The sequence below is a fragment of the Coturnix japonica genome, chromosome 11 (genome assembly GCF_054131305.1).
Source record: "Coturnix japonica strain WE chromosome 11, WE-NBRP24, whole genome shotgun sequence".
NCBI lineage: Eukaryota > Metazoa > Chordata > Aves > Galliformes > Phasianidae > Coturnix > Coturnix japonica.
Genome location: NC_140673.1, coordinates 21,187,613 through 21,204,129, shown reverse-complemented (window position 1 = coordinate 21,204,129; position 16,517 = coordinate 21,187,613). Strand labels below are relative to the sequence as shown.

The 16,517-nt window shown below is 43.8% G+C and overlaps 1 protein-coding gene across 2 annotated transcripts; it reads right to left on the bottom strand.

The window, feature by feature from the left end:
• Window position 1: 1 nt before the first annotated feature.
• RAD54L (RAD54 like) lies at window positions 2–15,669 on the bottom strand. Of its 2 annotated transcripts, XM_015870473.3 has the most exons (18): window positions 15,516–15,669; window positions 15,352–15,432; window positions 15,064–15,183; window positions 14,342–14,402; window positions 13,049–13,184; window positions 12,179–12,248; window positions 9,605–9,893; window positions 8,985–9,109; window positions 7,904–8,054; window positions 6,251–6,377; window positions 4,218–4,292; window positions 3,646–3,776; window positions 3,433–3,543; window positions 3,165–3,288; window positions 2,771–2,849; window positions 2,484–2,663; window positions 1,935–2,098; window positions 2–842 (listed from the first exon to the last, which is right to left on the bottom strand). In XM_015870473.3, the coding sequence occupies exons 1-18, from the start codon at window positions 15,651–15,653 to the stop codon at window positions 641–643; spliced, it is 2,364 nt and encodes a 787-aa protein (XP_015725959.2). In that variant the 5' UTR covers window positions 15,654–15,669; the 3' UTR covers window positions 2–640. The 2 variants fall into 2 exon arrangements, with proteins under 2 accessions (XP_015725959.2, XP_032301966.1); XM_032446075.2 differs by lacking the exons at window positions 15,064–15,183; window positions 15,352–15,432; window positions 15,516–15,669 and adding an exon at window positions 14,641–14,758.
• Window positions 15,670–16,517: the final 848 nt, after the last annotated feature.

Genomic DNA, 16,517 nt, shown 5'->3' with positions numbered 1-16,517 from the left:
CTACTGAAATGTGTATTTTATTAATGGGTTTTAACGTGATCTAATTAAAACACTTTGCCAGACATGGAGATCCTACCCATAATAAAGTAGTGACCAAAATGGAGCCTCATTTCCCCACTGTCTACATGTTCTTTAAGGTGAGAAGCCCAACATAAAATAAGATGAAGTTTTTGGCACAGATTCTCATGATCCTGAATAACGAACCAAGGTTTATATTTTGTGACAGAAATGGAACCTGCACATTTTCAAATGAAGCTACCAATAAAAAACGTGACTGCATATCAAGTGCTTTAGAACTGCAGGCTTAACATAAACCTGAAGGCAGAATTTTGCTGAGTAGAAGGCACAGCATGGGAACCAGCACTGAATCTGATCAAGCACACAAGATCTCATTATTCCCAAGATGTTGTTTCTTGGGTATAAGACACAGCAGCAGAGACAAAGTGATGAACTCACCGCTGTTGCAGCAGATACTGACCAATGTTAAGGGCCTTCCAGCCTCTTAGGAGCCATGCTGTTCTGCTACCCCACAGCCACACAACCAATCCAGCATGTTCTGCTATCCACTGCCTTTCCTTGAAAGGGATTATAAAGACTGCCACAGCAGCCTGCCCTTGCCCCCATAGGGGACAGTAACCTGTTAGGGAATCCCTCGCTGCTCCTCATGGGAGTGGTGATGAAAAGTGAAGGTGACGGCAGCATCCCATGCAGCCTTCAGCACAGAGTCCTGCAGGCCCCGCTTATCAGCACAGTGGTTCCACTGGGAGAGGTCAGAGGTGCAGTCAGACCCTTCAGGAGGTGGCCGTACTTGGTGGCCATTCACACAGCGACGACACTTGATCCTGGAACAGAGTCAGTGCAAGGTTTCTTCTCTGCTTAAGTGTTAAAAATAAAGCCAAATAACATCTGGATTGACTCCCTGTCACCTACATCACTGCTAACTGGATTTTCAGATAGGCTGAACTGCTACCACGCTTTACTTAAACACACAGCCTCTCTCTGGCACATCTGACAGATAGGAGAAAACAAAAACATTTTTAAAACCCCCATTTTGTTTCTACTAATTGCATTCCCCACTACTTCTAGCAGAGTAGGAAAAGGCCCAAAGTAAGTTCAGGATGAGTTATCTTGAAAGTGAAGAACACTAACACATATAACCTCAGCACTGTGTCAGCTTCCTGAGCTCAAGAGAGTGCCGTGCTCCAAAATGCTCCATCCTGACTCCTGCCACAGCCACTGAGTTGTGCTCAGACTGTCTAGCAGATGCCCTGCTGAGCAGCTGTGCAAGGAGAGCAGGAACAGCAGCAGTCCTGCCAGTAAGGCTTGCTGCCACACAGACCTGAACAGACCTAAGCTTTGAGTCAGCTTAAAACTAATCTTTGTCACTTCTTGAATTAAGAGTCTTAGTAACCTTCTCAGTGAAGTGTTTTCTTGCACTCTCTGTCCTCTTTCTGGTCTAGGGGACTGGGGAGCACAGAAGGGCAAACAACAGAGTCTAGGATTTGAGTCTCCAGAGAAGTTCCTGAGTTGGTCTCACCAGTTTGTAGAAGATGGAATCGCCCTGGCCATACAAGCAGCTCAGCACCTCGGCATCTGGAAGCCAGTCACACTACCAGGAGCGGGACTGGCAAGGAACTCCACCAACTCGAAGGGAGGATTTGCTTAGAGCTGTTCATTAACTGCACTATTTCACAGCCTCCAAGCACAAACAGCCAACAAGGTGCCTTGCTCACTTGTTCAGCCAGAGCAGCTTTTCTAACACAACAAAAAAGGAAGACAGCAAGGAAGTGCTAATCTTAAAATGATTAACAGCTTCAGAAGCAGAGACACTTGAGGCCCTCTCTCTTGAACTTCCTCCTGCTAACTAAGGAACCTCAGTAAACCAAGCTTGGAGTTCTTTGCTGACTCCATCTATTACCATATCATATACTCACTTATCATGGGTGTCACTTGTGGTGCTTTCATTCAATGCAAACAACTCCTTGAGCTCCCCGAGTGAGAAGTGTCTTTCTACATCCTGCTCTTCATCCACCACACAACTGCTGAGTGCCTTCTTGTGGGTCTGGCGTTGAAATATTTTCTCCTCTATGGTCCCTGTCTACAGAAGAGAAGGTCAGAGATGAAACACAGTTGGGATGCCAATGCAGAACACTATACTAGGAAAGCATTACTGATCAAGCAGCATCAAAAAAGTAAACTTTTTGAAAAGGCCTTTTCAAAAAGTAAACATCTGGAAAGCCTCAATTGTTTCTATTTCTCAGAAGCCAACCATAATTAGAAATCAAGGCCTGAAATAATGACCTTCCAGCTTAAATCTCATTGTTTTCCATGGTAATATATCTGAAGGTAGGAAGCAACCAAGTTCCATTCAGTCTTTGTCACTGACACAAAAGGGTTGTCTCCCTTGTGGTCCCAATTACATCTGCTGCTGCCTGAGCTAGTGCCAAGAACCCCAAGCAGAGGAGGAGAGGATAAAGACTCACTGAAAGCAATCGATAGATGTAGCAGGTCTTCTTCTGGCCATCCCGCCACACACGAGCCATGGCCTGTTCGTCATTAGCTGGATTCCAGTCTGGGTCAAACATAACCAGTCTGTTAGCCCCAATCAAATTCAGACCACAGCCACCTGCTTTGCTGCTTAACATGAAGATAAACTCAGGGCTCTGTGGAGAAAAGCAGGCTTGGATTAAACAACAGAGGTATCCGACACTTTTAGTCACGCTCCAAGAAGAGGCAGGAAAACTGCCCATATCTGTTAGGTTCTACTTACCGAGGGGCTGTTAAATCGCTCCACAACCTTTGCTCTCTTCTTAATGGACATGGTGCCATCTAGACGGACATATAAATACCTAGAATATACAACACTTAGTACAATCTGACTGCTCTGACCTTTAAAGCATCCTACTCATAAGAGAAAAAAAGCCTTCCACAAACTGCCTTGCAACAAAGCTTTAGGAGCTTTTGCCCAGGGCCAGAACTTTTCTGCCAAGTGATCTCAGTAGCCAGAGCACAAGCCACGTTAATTCCAATTCAGGAACATCTGAGGTACATTACAGGTCAAAAGTTCCTGCTGACAAAAAACTTTAAAAATAGCCATTTTCTTTTGCAGTGTAGGCTGCAAGTACAGTCTTGCAAGATTAGACAAATAAAGCCCAAAGACAAACCTTCTGCTCCTGCAGAGCTTTTCAAATAGGTCCAGCGTCTGAGTGTAGTTAGACACTAAAACCACCTTGTCGTTACTGGTGCTTTTTGTAACAGCAAGGATGTAGTCCAAAACCAGCATCTTTCCTAGATAAAAAGGGAAGAAGAAAAGCAAGCTAGAATAGACGTTCCCAAATTCCTGACCTTGGAAGGGTCACTTAACAGTATACTAAGCATACTCTCATGATTGCCTATTAGGCAGAACATCTCTACTACTGAGCTCCACAGTACCTGAAAGCTGGGGCTCCACAGATTTGGTACTGTAGCCAGCAGGGAACAAATCCAGGGCTCCCATAAAACCTTCTTCTTCTTCCACACACTTATCATAAATAAGAGCAGGGTCTGGAGAACAAACAACTCAGAGTCTGTGGAGTGCACATCGAAGACCCAAAAATCCACCAATAGCATAAAAACCAAACCCTTTGTACGAGTGGAACAACTCACGATTGCAGAGCTTCTTCAGGGAAGTGATGGAAGACAGAGATGACACATTGATCTTGCCCTCCTTCAGCTCCTCCACTGGTTTGGCTTGCTTCAGGAAGTTCTTGTAGAGCTCAGCCTGCAAGGGTGTCAGTCTGAAAAAGAGTAAAAGCCCTACAATCACTCTATCACCAGATCAACACCATCTCTCCTCCTCCATACTGTGGCTTCATTTTTATCTGGAGCACACAATTTTTTTTTTAGCTGCATCCCCAGACAACCTAAAAACTGCCTCCATGATTGATGGTGCAATCAATGTTGTTATTTCAGCCCAGAGCTGGAAGAAAAGTTCACAGATACTCTGCACAGCCCAGGGATTTGCTGCCCCACAGCTGCACGAAGCATCCCAGTCACTTGGTAAAACCATCAGCTCTGAGTTGGCCACCTCTACTTCAGGAGGAAAAGCAACATAATGCCGATGGTTACAGTCTCATTCCTAGAGCGAAATGGTCACCACAAGCATAGAGCTTGGGGCTTTTTACAGCTGTTTAGTTGTTCCTTCCCTCTCTCAGGCAGGGACACATGCTTTCCAGTACCTGCAGCAGACCACCTGCTCTATCTTCACTGGCAGGTATTTGGAAAGAATGTCTGAAGTTCTTCGGATTAAACACCTACAAGGAGGGAAATGAAAAATCAGATGCTTAAATGACATCAAAACTCCATTTAATCAATGTTATTCATTCTTAACACCAAGTTTTGACATCTAATTCATGAGATTTGGAGGGGTAAAGAATGATCACAGCTATCGAAGTCCAGTTCCTTAGCAGAGAAATTCAGCCCTTCCTCAAACTACCAGTAGTATTCTTAACTGCTGAGCAACACCAGACCAGTGGTGTGGACAGCAAACAGGGAAAGGATTTAGCCATCACACACAATGCACTCAGCACACAGTACAAGCAGTCAGATTCCCAAGTAACTTAGCAGCCACCTTCTATCAAGATAGATTCATTCTGGTCCAAGATTTCAGCTCAGGGCACATCCTTTAGGGCTCCAAAGGTGCCCTGCAGAATAGTTCTACCATACTTCAAAAAATATGAAAAGGTCTAGGGAAAAAAAAAAAAAAGAAAGAGCAACCAAATACGAAAAAGATGCGAAGACCCAGTTCTGCCAGGAGACATCAAATACATGAGGTTACAAAATCCACAGAAGTCACCAGGGATATATGACAGCCCCCAAAACTGTCAAAGGTTGTTAAAGAAATGAATAATCTGGTCTCCAAACCCATAAGCAGTAGGATGAAAAGACACAGACTTATACTGCAGTAAGGAAGATTTAGTTTACATATTAAGAGCATTTTCTAAACGCAGACAGTGATGCCCTGAAAAAGGTGTCCTGAGCACTTAAGAGGTCTCCAGTGCTCTGTGGGGATTACGCAAACAGATGCTTTAGGTCTAACATCCTCTACTTCAATACATCAAGATTATGTGCCTTATCCAGAGCCTTTCAGCCCCATACCTATGATTCCACATATCTTTGGATCACTATCTCACTTGAAAGCCCCACTTAGCTTCTGCCAATTCTCTTGATATTGCCAGTGTGATTCATCTTCTCTATTTGTACACTAAGATCGTAGGAGAGTAAAGAAAAGGACACAGACCTCAACAGTCAGGTACAAGCACTCCTGAACATACTTTTACACCCTTGTTTGATAAACTAAAGAAATAACCTGCCTCAAAAAAGAATAACCTCTTCTCCAAAACTGTTTTTGTCACAGTTTCACAAACCAATATGAGTCAAGGTTATGGCTATCTCTACAGACAGGCTATACTCAATGTGAAATTCAATTTACCATGACTATGAACTTCTGGATTGTATTTGTGATGGTTGCAACAGCTCAGATTCAATTAAAAGAAAAAAAGGGAAGAAAAAGAAATGCTGTCACCCACAATGCTAAGAACTCAAAGGAGTTTCTACTAAGAGTTCTTTGGGGTCAGTGATTGTCAGCAGATGTGGATGCACTGGTTCTATTAATCAACAGAAAACAAAACATAATTAAGCAAATATCAAAAATCAGAGAAGGCAGATGACATTTTACTTAACAGAGTTGCTCCTTAGGGATCAGAAGTCACATTTCTGATGCTAGGATTATAATCCCATTAGCCCTACAAAGCCAACACAGCTGTGAAAGTATAAGCTGGACTCTTTTGTGACCTGGATATCATCAATGAACTGAGCAGCACTCCTCATCCTTTGCTGCTCACACCTGGACTGAATGGATCTGCAGTCCAACCCAGTCTACACTCTGCAGTTATGTTAACACAAATAAAAGAATGCTACCTGACTATTACACGCTGAAAGAAAACAAACATAAGAGTCAAACAGTGATTCACATCTGAGCACATCTGCTTGGGAGTGACTGCAACTAATTATGCCATTTTAATATGCTACTTTTCAGACTAAGGCTACATACTACGTAGATTTCTTAAGGCAATAAACATTTGCACGATCACTTGCTGAACAGTCTTAACTGGCAAGATATTTGCTACAGCTTTAACCTGAATTTTGGAAGACATTCATGCATCAAGGGTTTATGCAAAAGCTCTTCAAAGAGAAGAGGGAAGAAGTTCACCTGTTCACGATGCTGATCAGCTCTTTAAGCCTCTCTTCTCCTTTTTGTCGTTCAGCTTCACTCGCGTCTGCATCTCTGCCTTTCAAGATAGGCAGTTCAAAATGTCTTTTAAATTCTTGTGCAGTCCCTGCACAAACAGAAATGAAAAATGAAAAAGTGACAGCTACTACCAAATAACCTTCGATCAACATCCCCACAGCCCCAGCTATCAAACCATAAGCAAGAGGCCCAGCAGATAATACAAACTCTTGCTCCATCAGTAGGATTTGGTTTTCTTTCTAGCCAGGGAAGACATAAACAAGGCTGGCAAATCTGTACAACAGGAGATTATTTTAAATTCTAACAATGCTGCACTGCGAAAGGTCATCTAACTTTTAGTTAAACCTGAGTCTTATCAGGTATGTATTGTTTTTGCTTTCATTCCAGTTACAGATATACTCTCAGAATTTGTATCCTTTTCAGCAACAGCGTGGAAATTATGTGCCTGTTCCAAAACAATCTTTAATCACTTGCTTATTACTGGTCACAGGCTGAGAGAAAAAGCAACCACTGCATGCACACGGCTCTGGTAGAAGTATTTGTAGTATTAATGTCATCTCAGAGAGAAAGAATTGCAAAGTACAGGGAAGCCAATCTGTGCCCATAGCACAGGTCAAGAGAAAAAAGTCACATCAAATAAGGAAAAAAGCTGAAAATAAGGAAAAAACAGATGCAGAACATGTACCACTGCATCTCACCCTTCCCTTGAGAAACAGTCCAAGTGTTGCTTTCAAAGCTAAGAATCTGACGACTAGGTGTTTAACGAGAGTTGTACATGCACTAGAATTAATGAGAAGCCTTTTTGACAGGATTCCCAAGTCTGACACAAAGGTGGGTGACAAGCTGCAGCAAATAAATGATTTACAGGTCAGTTTATTTACATTCCTTGACAGAAAAAATTACTTCTCAACAAAAGACAAGCTGCTTCACATTGGAAAGCAGCAGACCTGCTCCTAACCCAAAGATGTAGGAGAGAATGCAAAAGCTACTCTGCTTTTCAAGAAGAAACAGAGCTTAGTAAAACAGAGACAGAATATTCTAGTCAGCTACCTGTAGAAGGTGTTTGATCCTGAATCATAGAATTGCTTGGGTTGGAAGGGATCTTAAAGATCATCTAGATCTGACTCCCCTGAAAACCCACACTAATCAACGGCCCTTCAGCTTAGATTTCTGAGTTTACTATAAGCTGTAAGTGTTGTGGGGAGTACAATTTTCAGCTCGATCTTCCTGCTCAGCAACTCCTGCAGTACCTCAAAGTGCATGTTATCAGAGACACTCCTAGCCCCACACATTCTGGTTGACCAGTATAGCTACATAAGGAGATCAACCATACTGCACTCAGGACCACATGTTCATCTGAATTATTAACACTCTTAAAACATGTTTGACATGCATACTTTAAATTGAATCAGAGCTCCAATTCTGTACAGCCTCTAGAACAGGAGACCATGACCTAGACTTCCTGGACTCTCTGAAGGAGACTAAGTCTCCAGTCTGCACACAATCTTTCCTTTCTTTAACTTCTTGTTTGCTCATTTCACTAGCACTGGTAACCAGAGGAAGCCTTGCCATTAATTCCCCCTTTCTCATGCCTCACACATTCATTTTTCTTACCTAGGATGCCAGAATTGACGAAGTGCACCAGGCTGAAATATTCAAGCAAGTCATTCTGAATGGGTGTACCCGAAATAAGGACCCTTCGGGGTGTATTTAAGCTGTTGAGAGCCTGGTATGTTTGATTTTCAGAGTTCTTCAGTCTATGTCCCTTTGAAAAAGAAAAAAAAAGAACATAAGCTGAAAATCCAGTGGCCTTGATAGGAAGCAGCTTGGAGACCATCAACACATATTGTATTTGTCACAAAGCACCTGACAGCTTTCCATTTCCTCATAAAAGAATAAGTGCTTTTCCTGTATTCAGGTGTTGTGACTTCCTTTAAAGGCAAGAAATTGGTGGGAATCCTGGAGCAATTATGTGAGGAGAAATACTATTTCCATTAGAAGCTTCCCAGACTAGGAACACATGAGTCACACCCAAGGAAAAGAACCTGCCATCAAAACAATGACAATCACAAGTTCTAACTAGAAGAACTGTTTCCTACTCAAAGGCAACAAACAAGATGCCAACCCCACAAACAAGAATGAAACAAAAGTAAGAGAAGAACATTTAAAATCTGCTTTATTTTCCAAAGGGAAACTGTTATATCGATGCTCCATATATAAATACTTGGGACCACTGAAACCTCTGATTCCTAAAGGATGACAAACAAAACTCCCTGAAATGCTGCAAAACATTACCTCGGAAAAAGTTGCCCTTATTTTTATGCTACAGGATGAAGTATAAGTGGTGAGATGCTTATTACAAGTGCCACACCACCTCGGAGCTGAAACATAGGGAAGATGCAGAGCCAAGGACCTGTGCTCTCAGCACCTCCAGCTGCTGGTCTGGTCCCAGGGGCACTGAGAAGTATAGACAGCCACAGACTTAGAGCATAAATAGTGAATGGAAGCCAACGCACTCCTGAAGATGATCACTCAAGCCCCTCTCAGTGCTACACCAGCACATAAAGAACCAAACCACTGGATGGCACCACTTTCTAACAAATTTCTTCTAAAGAGCCACAGTTGGCTGAGGCCTCCAGCTCCATTATTTCAAGAAAACATCGGAAATATATTCTCCTTAGAGATTTAACCATACCTCATCACATATGACCAGCCCAACACTGCCCTTCTGTAGTGCCTCAGCATGAAGTCGGAAGGTCTCATAGGAGATGATCAGGATAGGTGAAGGCACTCGCAGGCCACGCTGGTTCATAAAGCCAACTGTGGATGGAAAGTAGGAAAAGGATGATGAAAACAGCAACAGAAAAGGGTCCAAACTCTGCAGTAAAAATGGTCTTCTAAGCATCCAGGAAGACCTTTCCATTTGTTTCAGTGCTGTTGGTTGCTGACAAAAGCTGATTTCTCTATTAAGAAATTCCAAATATGTCCATGCTCTGCTCCCCACAGCTGTTCCCATTTCCATCCCCCTCCTACTTCTGCCCACTCCTACTCTAGCTTCTGTTTGGGAGAAAGATGACACATAGAAACTGCCCTAACTTAAGGGCACAATTGGACTTGGATTATTCCAAAAGAGCAGCTATTACCAAAAATGCAATGGTCTGATCTAAGCATATTAGAAAAGAGAATTTCAGTCTTGTCAGCTTCTAGAGCTCTAACAACCACTAGGAAACATTCACTTCAGCTGCTGTAAGCTTCTTCCAATGTGAGGTTTCACCCTAAACCAGCCAACCACACCATTTGCAAACATTTCTGTACCTAGTTTCCGGTCAATCTCTTCTTTGGAGCCTCCATCAATGGCCAGTGGCTGAATCCTTCCCCCCAGCCATTTCTCTACTTCGTTGTACCAGTTTCTCACCAGGCTGGAAGGAGACACCACCATGGCTTTCTCGATTTCAGGCTTGCAGTCTGGACTCTGCCGGAGAAGCGTCCACATCAGAGTGATGCACTGCAGGGTTTTGCCCAGCCCCATCTCATCTGCCATGATACAGCCATGACTCCCAGGAATACGCCGGCTTGTCACGCAGTCCCAGAGGAATTTCACTCCCTGCCAAAAAATTGTTCTCTTATAGCAGGATGGGAACATTCACAGAATGACAACTTCATTAGAGCTTTATTATTGCGGTGCACAGAACCGATATTTCAACAAACAGCAAATTTGTATAGCACATCCCAAGAGACATGCAACATTCTAATGAGACAGAGGGAAATCACCCAAGACACAGCTAAAATATGGCCACATCTGGTCTGGAAAAACATTGCTGGTGATGACATATGCTTCAAAACACATAGAAAAACCATACTATGTATTAACCATACTGTTCTAACTAGCTTCCTGACTTAAAATTCCCAGGAATTTCTACCCTAACTAATTTAGTTAGGCTGAAGCCATTAGCTAACCTGCATCAGTCAGTGCAAACATGTTAAGCATCTTAGAAACACCCAATGGAATATTCAGACTCATTTCTACACCTTGATTAACCCCCAGCAAACCCTCAGCAGCTCTCATTGTTTCCACCTAGAAGCAGAGAACCACCGTGACTCACCTGAGGACTCAAAGACCAAACCAGATTCAACTTCAGAGAAGAAACAGGGCTGAGGTTATTGCTCATCGCATGGCGGAGGCACTCAGCCTGGCTGCCAGGCTCTCACAACATCACCAAGATAGACAAAAGTAGAAAAAAAGACTGCGAAGTGTTCCATCATGTGATGAGAGTCAAAGAAAACCTGGGGCACTGTCCTGGCAATGGATGAGATCCCCATACTGTGAGCCAAACTAGGAGTGACAGACACAGCCCAAACATACCCTTTATGTTGCACTATACAAGACTAGAAGATTCCAAGTCATTTCCTTTCTTTCTTAGGCTCATTCATTTAAGCCAGCTGAACAATCATCAAATATATTCCTAACATAAAAAAAAAAAGAATTTGGCTGGGGATCTAGTTCAGTATCCTCCCAGTGGCATAACAAAGAACAAGGCCATACAACAGCCTGAGAGCATCAACCAAAAGAAAAAAAACAGCACAGGAATCTCAGCAAGCAAAAGGACTGACCAGTGACACTAGAACAGAGACTGCTGTTTTAGATATCTAGCTGTCAAAAATCAACGTGCCAACGTAACTATCATTACTTGACAAAATGCCAGCAGGCACTATCTTATACAAAACAGAGTCCCTCCAGCTATGTAGCCTGAGGCCAGCATTATAATGGCTCACAGGTTAAGTATCAACTCTGAGATAAAAGCATAAACTAGGAGAGTTCCACAGGCTGCTGAAGTGCCACCTGAAGATCTGCCATATAGCAATACATACAGCTTGACCTGCTTAGCTCAAAGATCAGCAACAACAGCTTTTACCTGCGCTGCCTCGAGGCTTACATGATAATATACTGCATCTGTGACAAACTTAAAACTCTGCAGATACCCACACTAGACATTTGTGGATTAGTTCCAACTGCTTCTGTATTGTGATGTTCTGTTTTATGACAGAAAACATTTTTAAGCACACTCCACTGGTAAACTCCATGTCTACATAGGTCACTTAACAGTTTTCAACTAGAAAAGGTATTCTCTAAATAAAACACACTGAAGTAGGACACCACATTGGGAACTATGGTACCAGAGAGAACTTCACTATGTACCAAGGTACACATTGCAGGTTCAGCTGATTCTGGTGATCATGAAAACAGTGCTGAACAATCTGCCCTGCCCAATGAAAGATAAAGCCTCAAGAAAAGCTACTGCAACTACATCCCATCAGCTTTCACACAGAGCTCCAGTCAGAAGAGATTTCAAGTGAAGTCTGGACTTTTAACTCTTACACTGTAAAATCCCATCTCTCTGCAGAATCTAGTAACTTCCTAGGGTATAAGCGGTGACATAAAAGCAAACCCACATGCTTCACAAGACCTATGCAACCAGTGCACAAATGCCCACACATTCCCAGATTGCCACTATATGCTGATCTGCCCTACAAGCCTGCAGAGAACAAACGTCTGCATTAGGCAGTATAATGTGTAGGCTGGGAATGCTCTGACTCTGCTAGATCAGAGGCAAGAAAAGAGGAAAGAAGTTGTTACCCACTAGAAAGCAATAAATTCCCGCGTTTTTAAAGCGCCCTCTTGCTTAGCACAGGACAGAGAATATTTGCAGCATTCAGGCTTCCTAAGATCATGGTTAGAACAAATGTTCACCTTACATTTGCAACGTGCTAGTCTGCTAGACTGTCAATGCAGACCTCAGTTAATGGGTTGCAATTCCAGCAGACGACTGCACCTTTCTGAAATGCATCAGGTTCTCCAACCATAGCCTCATGTTCCAGCAGAACACTTACTTCTCTCTGATGAGGCCGTAAAACACGACTGAGGACAGGATCCACCACAACATGGACAGGTACTTTATCCCTGCAGGAGGTAGTAAAGAGAAAGGAATGATTAATGCACTCAGCCCAGCATATGCTTAGTTGAGGGGTTTTGCTTGTTTTTTTGATCTCACTGCTATTCTTAGGACTTCTCTGTGGAGTAAGAGAATCAACTACCAATGAAAGTGAAAAAAAGGATTAATTCAATTCTGAGAATGGAGTTACACAAGCCTGATGTACAATCTGAAATGTCAGTGAAACCAGTAGACGTGTTGTGGTTAAAACAAGGGCAGAACATCTTTTAGAGAGGCATTTTAAAAGCCAGTATTTTCTTAGTCTCAATAACATCAGTGTAATTGCATCAATGAAGAGGGCAAATCAAGGAACACCTCTTTCATCTAAGATCCAGCTAACAGTCCCTTTCAGCTAAAAAAAAAAAAAAAGACAGCACAGAATAAACTATTTAACAATAAAAACTATTAGGCAGATTAGCATTTGACTGTCAGTCATCTCCTTCTGCCTGTCTCTAGATGCTGACGTATCCTGACTTAAAACTGATCCATAACATTTCCTAAACAGCTTATCCATACAAGCATCCTTATTCTGTGCATCAGGTTTAAATTTTTGATGAGTGGAAGACTGAACAACCTGTGGAAGGAAGCAAACAATCTGGCACGGGTGCACTTTGATCATTCCCACACCTGAAACAATTCAGTGGCAGAATATTCAGAACCAAGCTTCCCTTGATGTTCAGATCCCAGCTCAAACACATGTGGGAAGAAAGCACACAATACACATACAAGGAGGTCAGAACTGAAGCATTTGCGCCAGGTAATGACTCACTTGTCTATTTTCAGCTGCTCGTGGGCACTCAGCAGTGGGGGCTCGTACAGAACCAGAGCTCCTTCCTCAAAAGGATCATGGAGAGGACTCCTCAGCCCTGCCCGTTTAATACCCAGCGCCCGTAAGCCCGTTGGCCCTGAAAGTAAACGAAAGTACAACTCAAAGAACAACATCCTCCTGGAAGAAAGCAGAGACTTGCAGAAGCATCTGATTAGGCTTAGAAATGCTGAATTAATTGCATACAGCACTGAAGTGGAGAAGACAACCACTGCAGACTGCGTTGTCAGCACACAGTGGATAGCAATGTGGAGAGCAACGGCACTGCCCATCATGTCGGATGTAGCAAAGTGGGAACAACTAAATGTAGCAGATAACAGAAATGCTGGCATACAGGAGTATAAGCTAACTGGCAGGGTGATGGATCAGGCTGTGGGCAACTTGATCTAGTTGTGGGTGTACCTGTTCACTGCAGGAGAGTTGGACAAGATGACCTTTATGCTCCCTTCCAAATCTAAGGATTCTATGATTCTATGTCACGCTAGATTCAAGACACAATGCTCCCCTCAGCTACCCTCAGGCACTACAGCTGCTCCCACTACTTGTTCTACTCCCAGTGGCTGTTTTACTTTTCTGAAAGACAGGCAAGGTTCAAGGATACACACTTTGGCAGCTCAATAAATGTACTACCATGTATATTGTACATACTGGGTCAAATCCTCTTTTTGGATCGTCTAACCCAGGCTTCACAATAATTCCACCTTTTATATAATATTAGAAAGAGGCCTGTAAAAGTAATGGAGTTCTACAGTATCATAGTCAGAATCACACTGCCATTACCTAGTCCAGAGAATTATTCACTCTCTGCTGAGCAACAGCAGATATTTGGCATAGGAGCCAACCACTCTGAAAAGGACGAGCCTCTCTTCCTTGTGTTACACTTTGATGTCACAGTTTTGGAAAGGAGATAAACATAGAAAGATGATATTTAGATGATATGCTTCCATAGCCTAGAATTCATCTTGCTTCTATATTTGTGATGTAGCACTACATCAAGTACAAGAACACAAAACCCAGTTCTGAAATGTAGGATTATCCAAACAAAACACTAGAAAGAACCACGAAGATTTTGCTAACACGCTGGTATTTTTCTATTGGAATTAAGTCAGGATTTCTGGAACACATGCATCACTCCAAAAACCAACAATAATCCCCACAGGTCCATTTGACAGGCCAAAGCATCACGTCTTCCCTGAGTCAGACGGCACAGATAATTGTTAAACCTCATCATCTTACCTTTATAATTTGGAATGGGGACTTTGAAGGGTTTGGACAAAATGCTGCGGATAAAAGCCTCCTAAGAATTCAGAAATAAGAAAACAAAAACACATGTTCAGAAATTTGAAGTCAGAGTTTGCTCAAGACAACAAGCTTAAAATACATTTTAAGTACTCATTTTTGCCTAGTGATGAGAGTTCCTCTATTCAAACTGTTGGAGCTCCATCCAACCCCAGCTATTTTCTATGTGCAAAAGGAAGAAAGCAACAAAACAGCTCCTGAACTCTACTCTACTTTACAAAACTGTTTTTGCTTACGTTTTCTAACGTGTGAAATTTATTTTCATAACTCCATCTACTTAAATCCACTGACAGCATTCACTTCTTTAAACGCAGCTACTTCCTCTTTAGCCTTAAGTGATTCAGTCTGGCAGTTCTCTCCTGTAAAAGAGTTAGCCCTAAAGTACAGTACATCCCAGCAAGCCCTCACACAACCTCATCTGTACCTTCACTGGGCTTCTTTGGAAGCTCAGAGAACAAGTAGACAACACTTGAGCCATCGGTGTGGAGAGATACCACATCTGTCAACACAGTTGTTCACTCAAGGATTCCCTTCACAACAGCTGGAGCAAGTAAAGGTCCTTCCAAGGAACTACGTGTGACCCTCCTGTAATACCACGGATAAATGGGCCCACAGAAGCGAATGGACTCTCCTCACCCACCACCACGATGCCCACTCACATGCTGGCTGCTGTCCAGGCAGAGAGGCCTGTTGGTCAGTTGGGTCAAGGGCTTCCTGAACGGCGACCTGTAGCAGTCCCCACTTTCCGCCTCGCTGCCGGCCTTCTGCCTCTTCTGAGTCTGAAAAACAACAAGGAGTGCAAAGCCCGTGACCAGATCGCTGTCACGGTTAGTGAGCACCCAGACACAGCTGAGCATCGCGGGGCAGCCCCAACCATCGCTCACCTCATCTACCACCCATCACCCCCCGACACAACGAGGCCCAACGCCCCACAGCCCCTCACTCACCACCGGCGGCCTCCACTCGCCGTCCTCCTCCTCACCGCCCGCCTTCCTCTTGGCCAGCTGACTGGGGGCCAGGCTCCTGCGCTGTAATAAGGGCACAGCACACTGTGTGAGGGGGGCGATTAGAGCGGAGGGCTCAGCCGCCATCACCGCCCGCACTCACTCACCATGGCCTCACGGAGGGGCTGCGTGTGGTAAACACGGGAACGGGAGCGACCGGCCGCTACGAGGGCGCGAAAAGCGCGGGAAGCTCCGCCCCTCAAGTACAGCGCCAGACGTGGCCAAGCGTTCGCATCGATCCGCATCGATTCGCTCTGGGTTATCCCAGAATCGTGGCTGATGTTTGACTTCTTGACATAAAATATTCCTTTATTATTATTATTACACTCCTGAACCCAGTTCCTCGGGCTCCAGTCGCTGGTGGATAGGGCAGGAAACTCCCCCCCACGCCTCACATTAATGAGAAACACAAGAAGCCCCTCCGGCTGTACCCCCTCCTCACACCATATTCAGCACATTAACCCTTATATTAATGCATTTATGCCCCTTCAAAGTACAACCATAAAGCAGAGCAGACCAAAGCCACTTCCCCGCAGCAGAACATGGAGGTATAGGGGGCACAGGCTGCCTGCTGCCATTTGGGAACTCAACATCACATCCCTCAGCTTTATTTCCTCGTCTTTTTCTCCACAGCCCAAACCCATTTGCCAGCATTTTACTGTGAGAGCTCAGTGATGAATGGCAGACGCCGCAGTGATCGGCTCACTGGGCAGAGCAAAGCTCCAGAGGGAGGTAAATTGGCTATTTTTCCTGGCATGAGTAATACATTAATTGCCTCCTTCACTCTGGCTTAGAGAGCAGTCCTGCTCTGTGCTTTTTGCATGCTATGGGAGCTGACACATCTTCTGGCCTATGGAGGCTGAATTGATAACAAGAAGGGAAGGCAGAATGATCTTCCTCGCTTTGTGTTGACATCTCTGCTACAGCAAGAAGATCTCAGTGGAAGAAGATCCCAACACTGCACACACCTCCAACCCTCCTCTCCAAACTATCACCTTCAGGCAGAGGTTAAACCATCCTCCCCTCTCCCTGTCTAATTACACAATTTACTCATCCTCTGGCTGCAATCAGCTCCCATTTATCCAACCCAGAGAGATCATAAGATAATC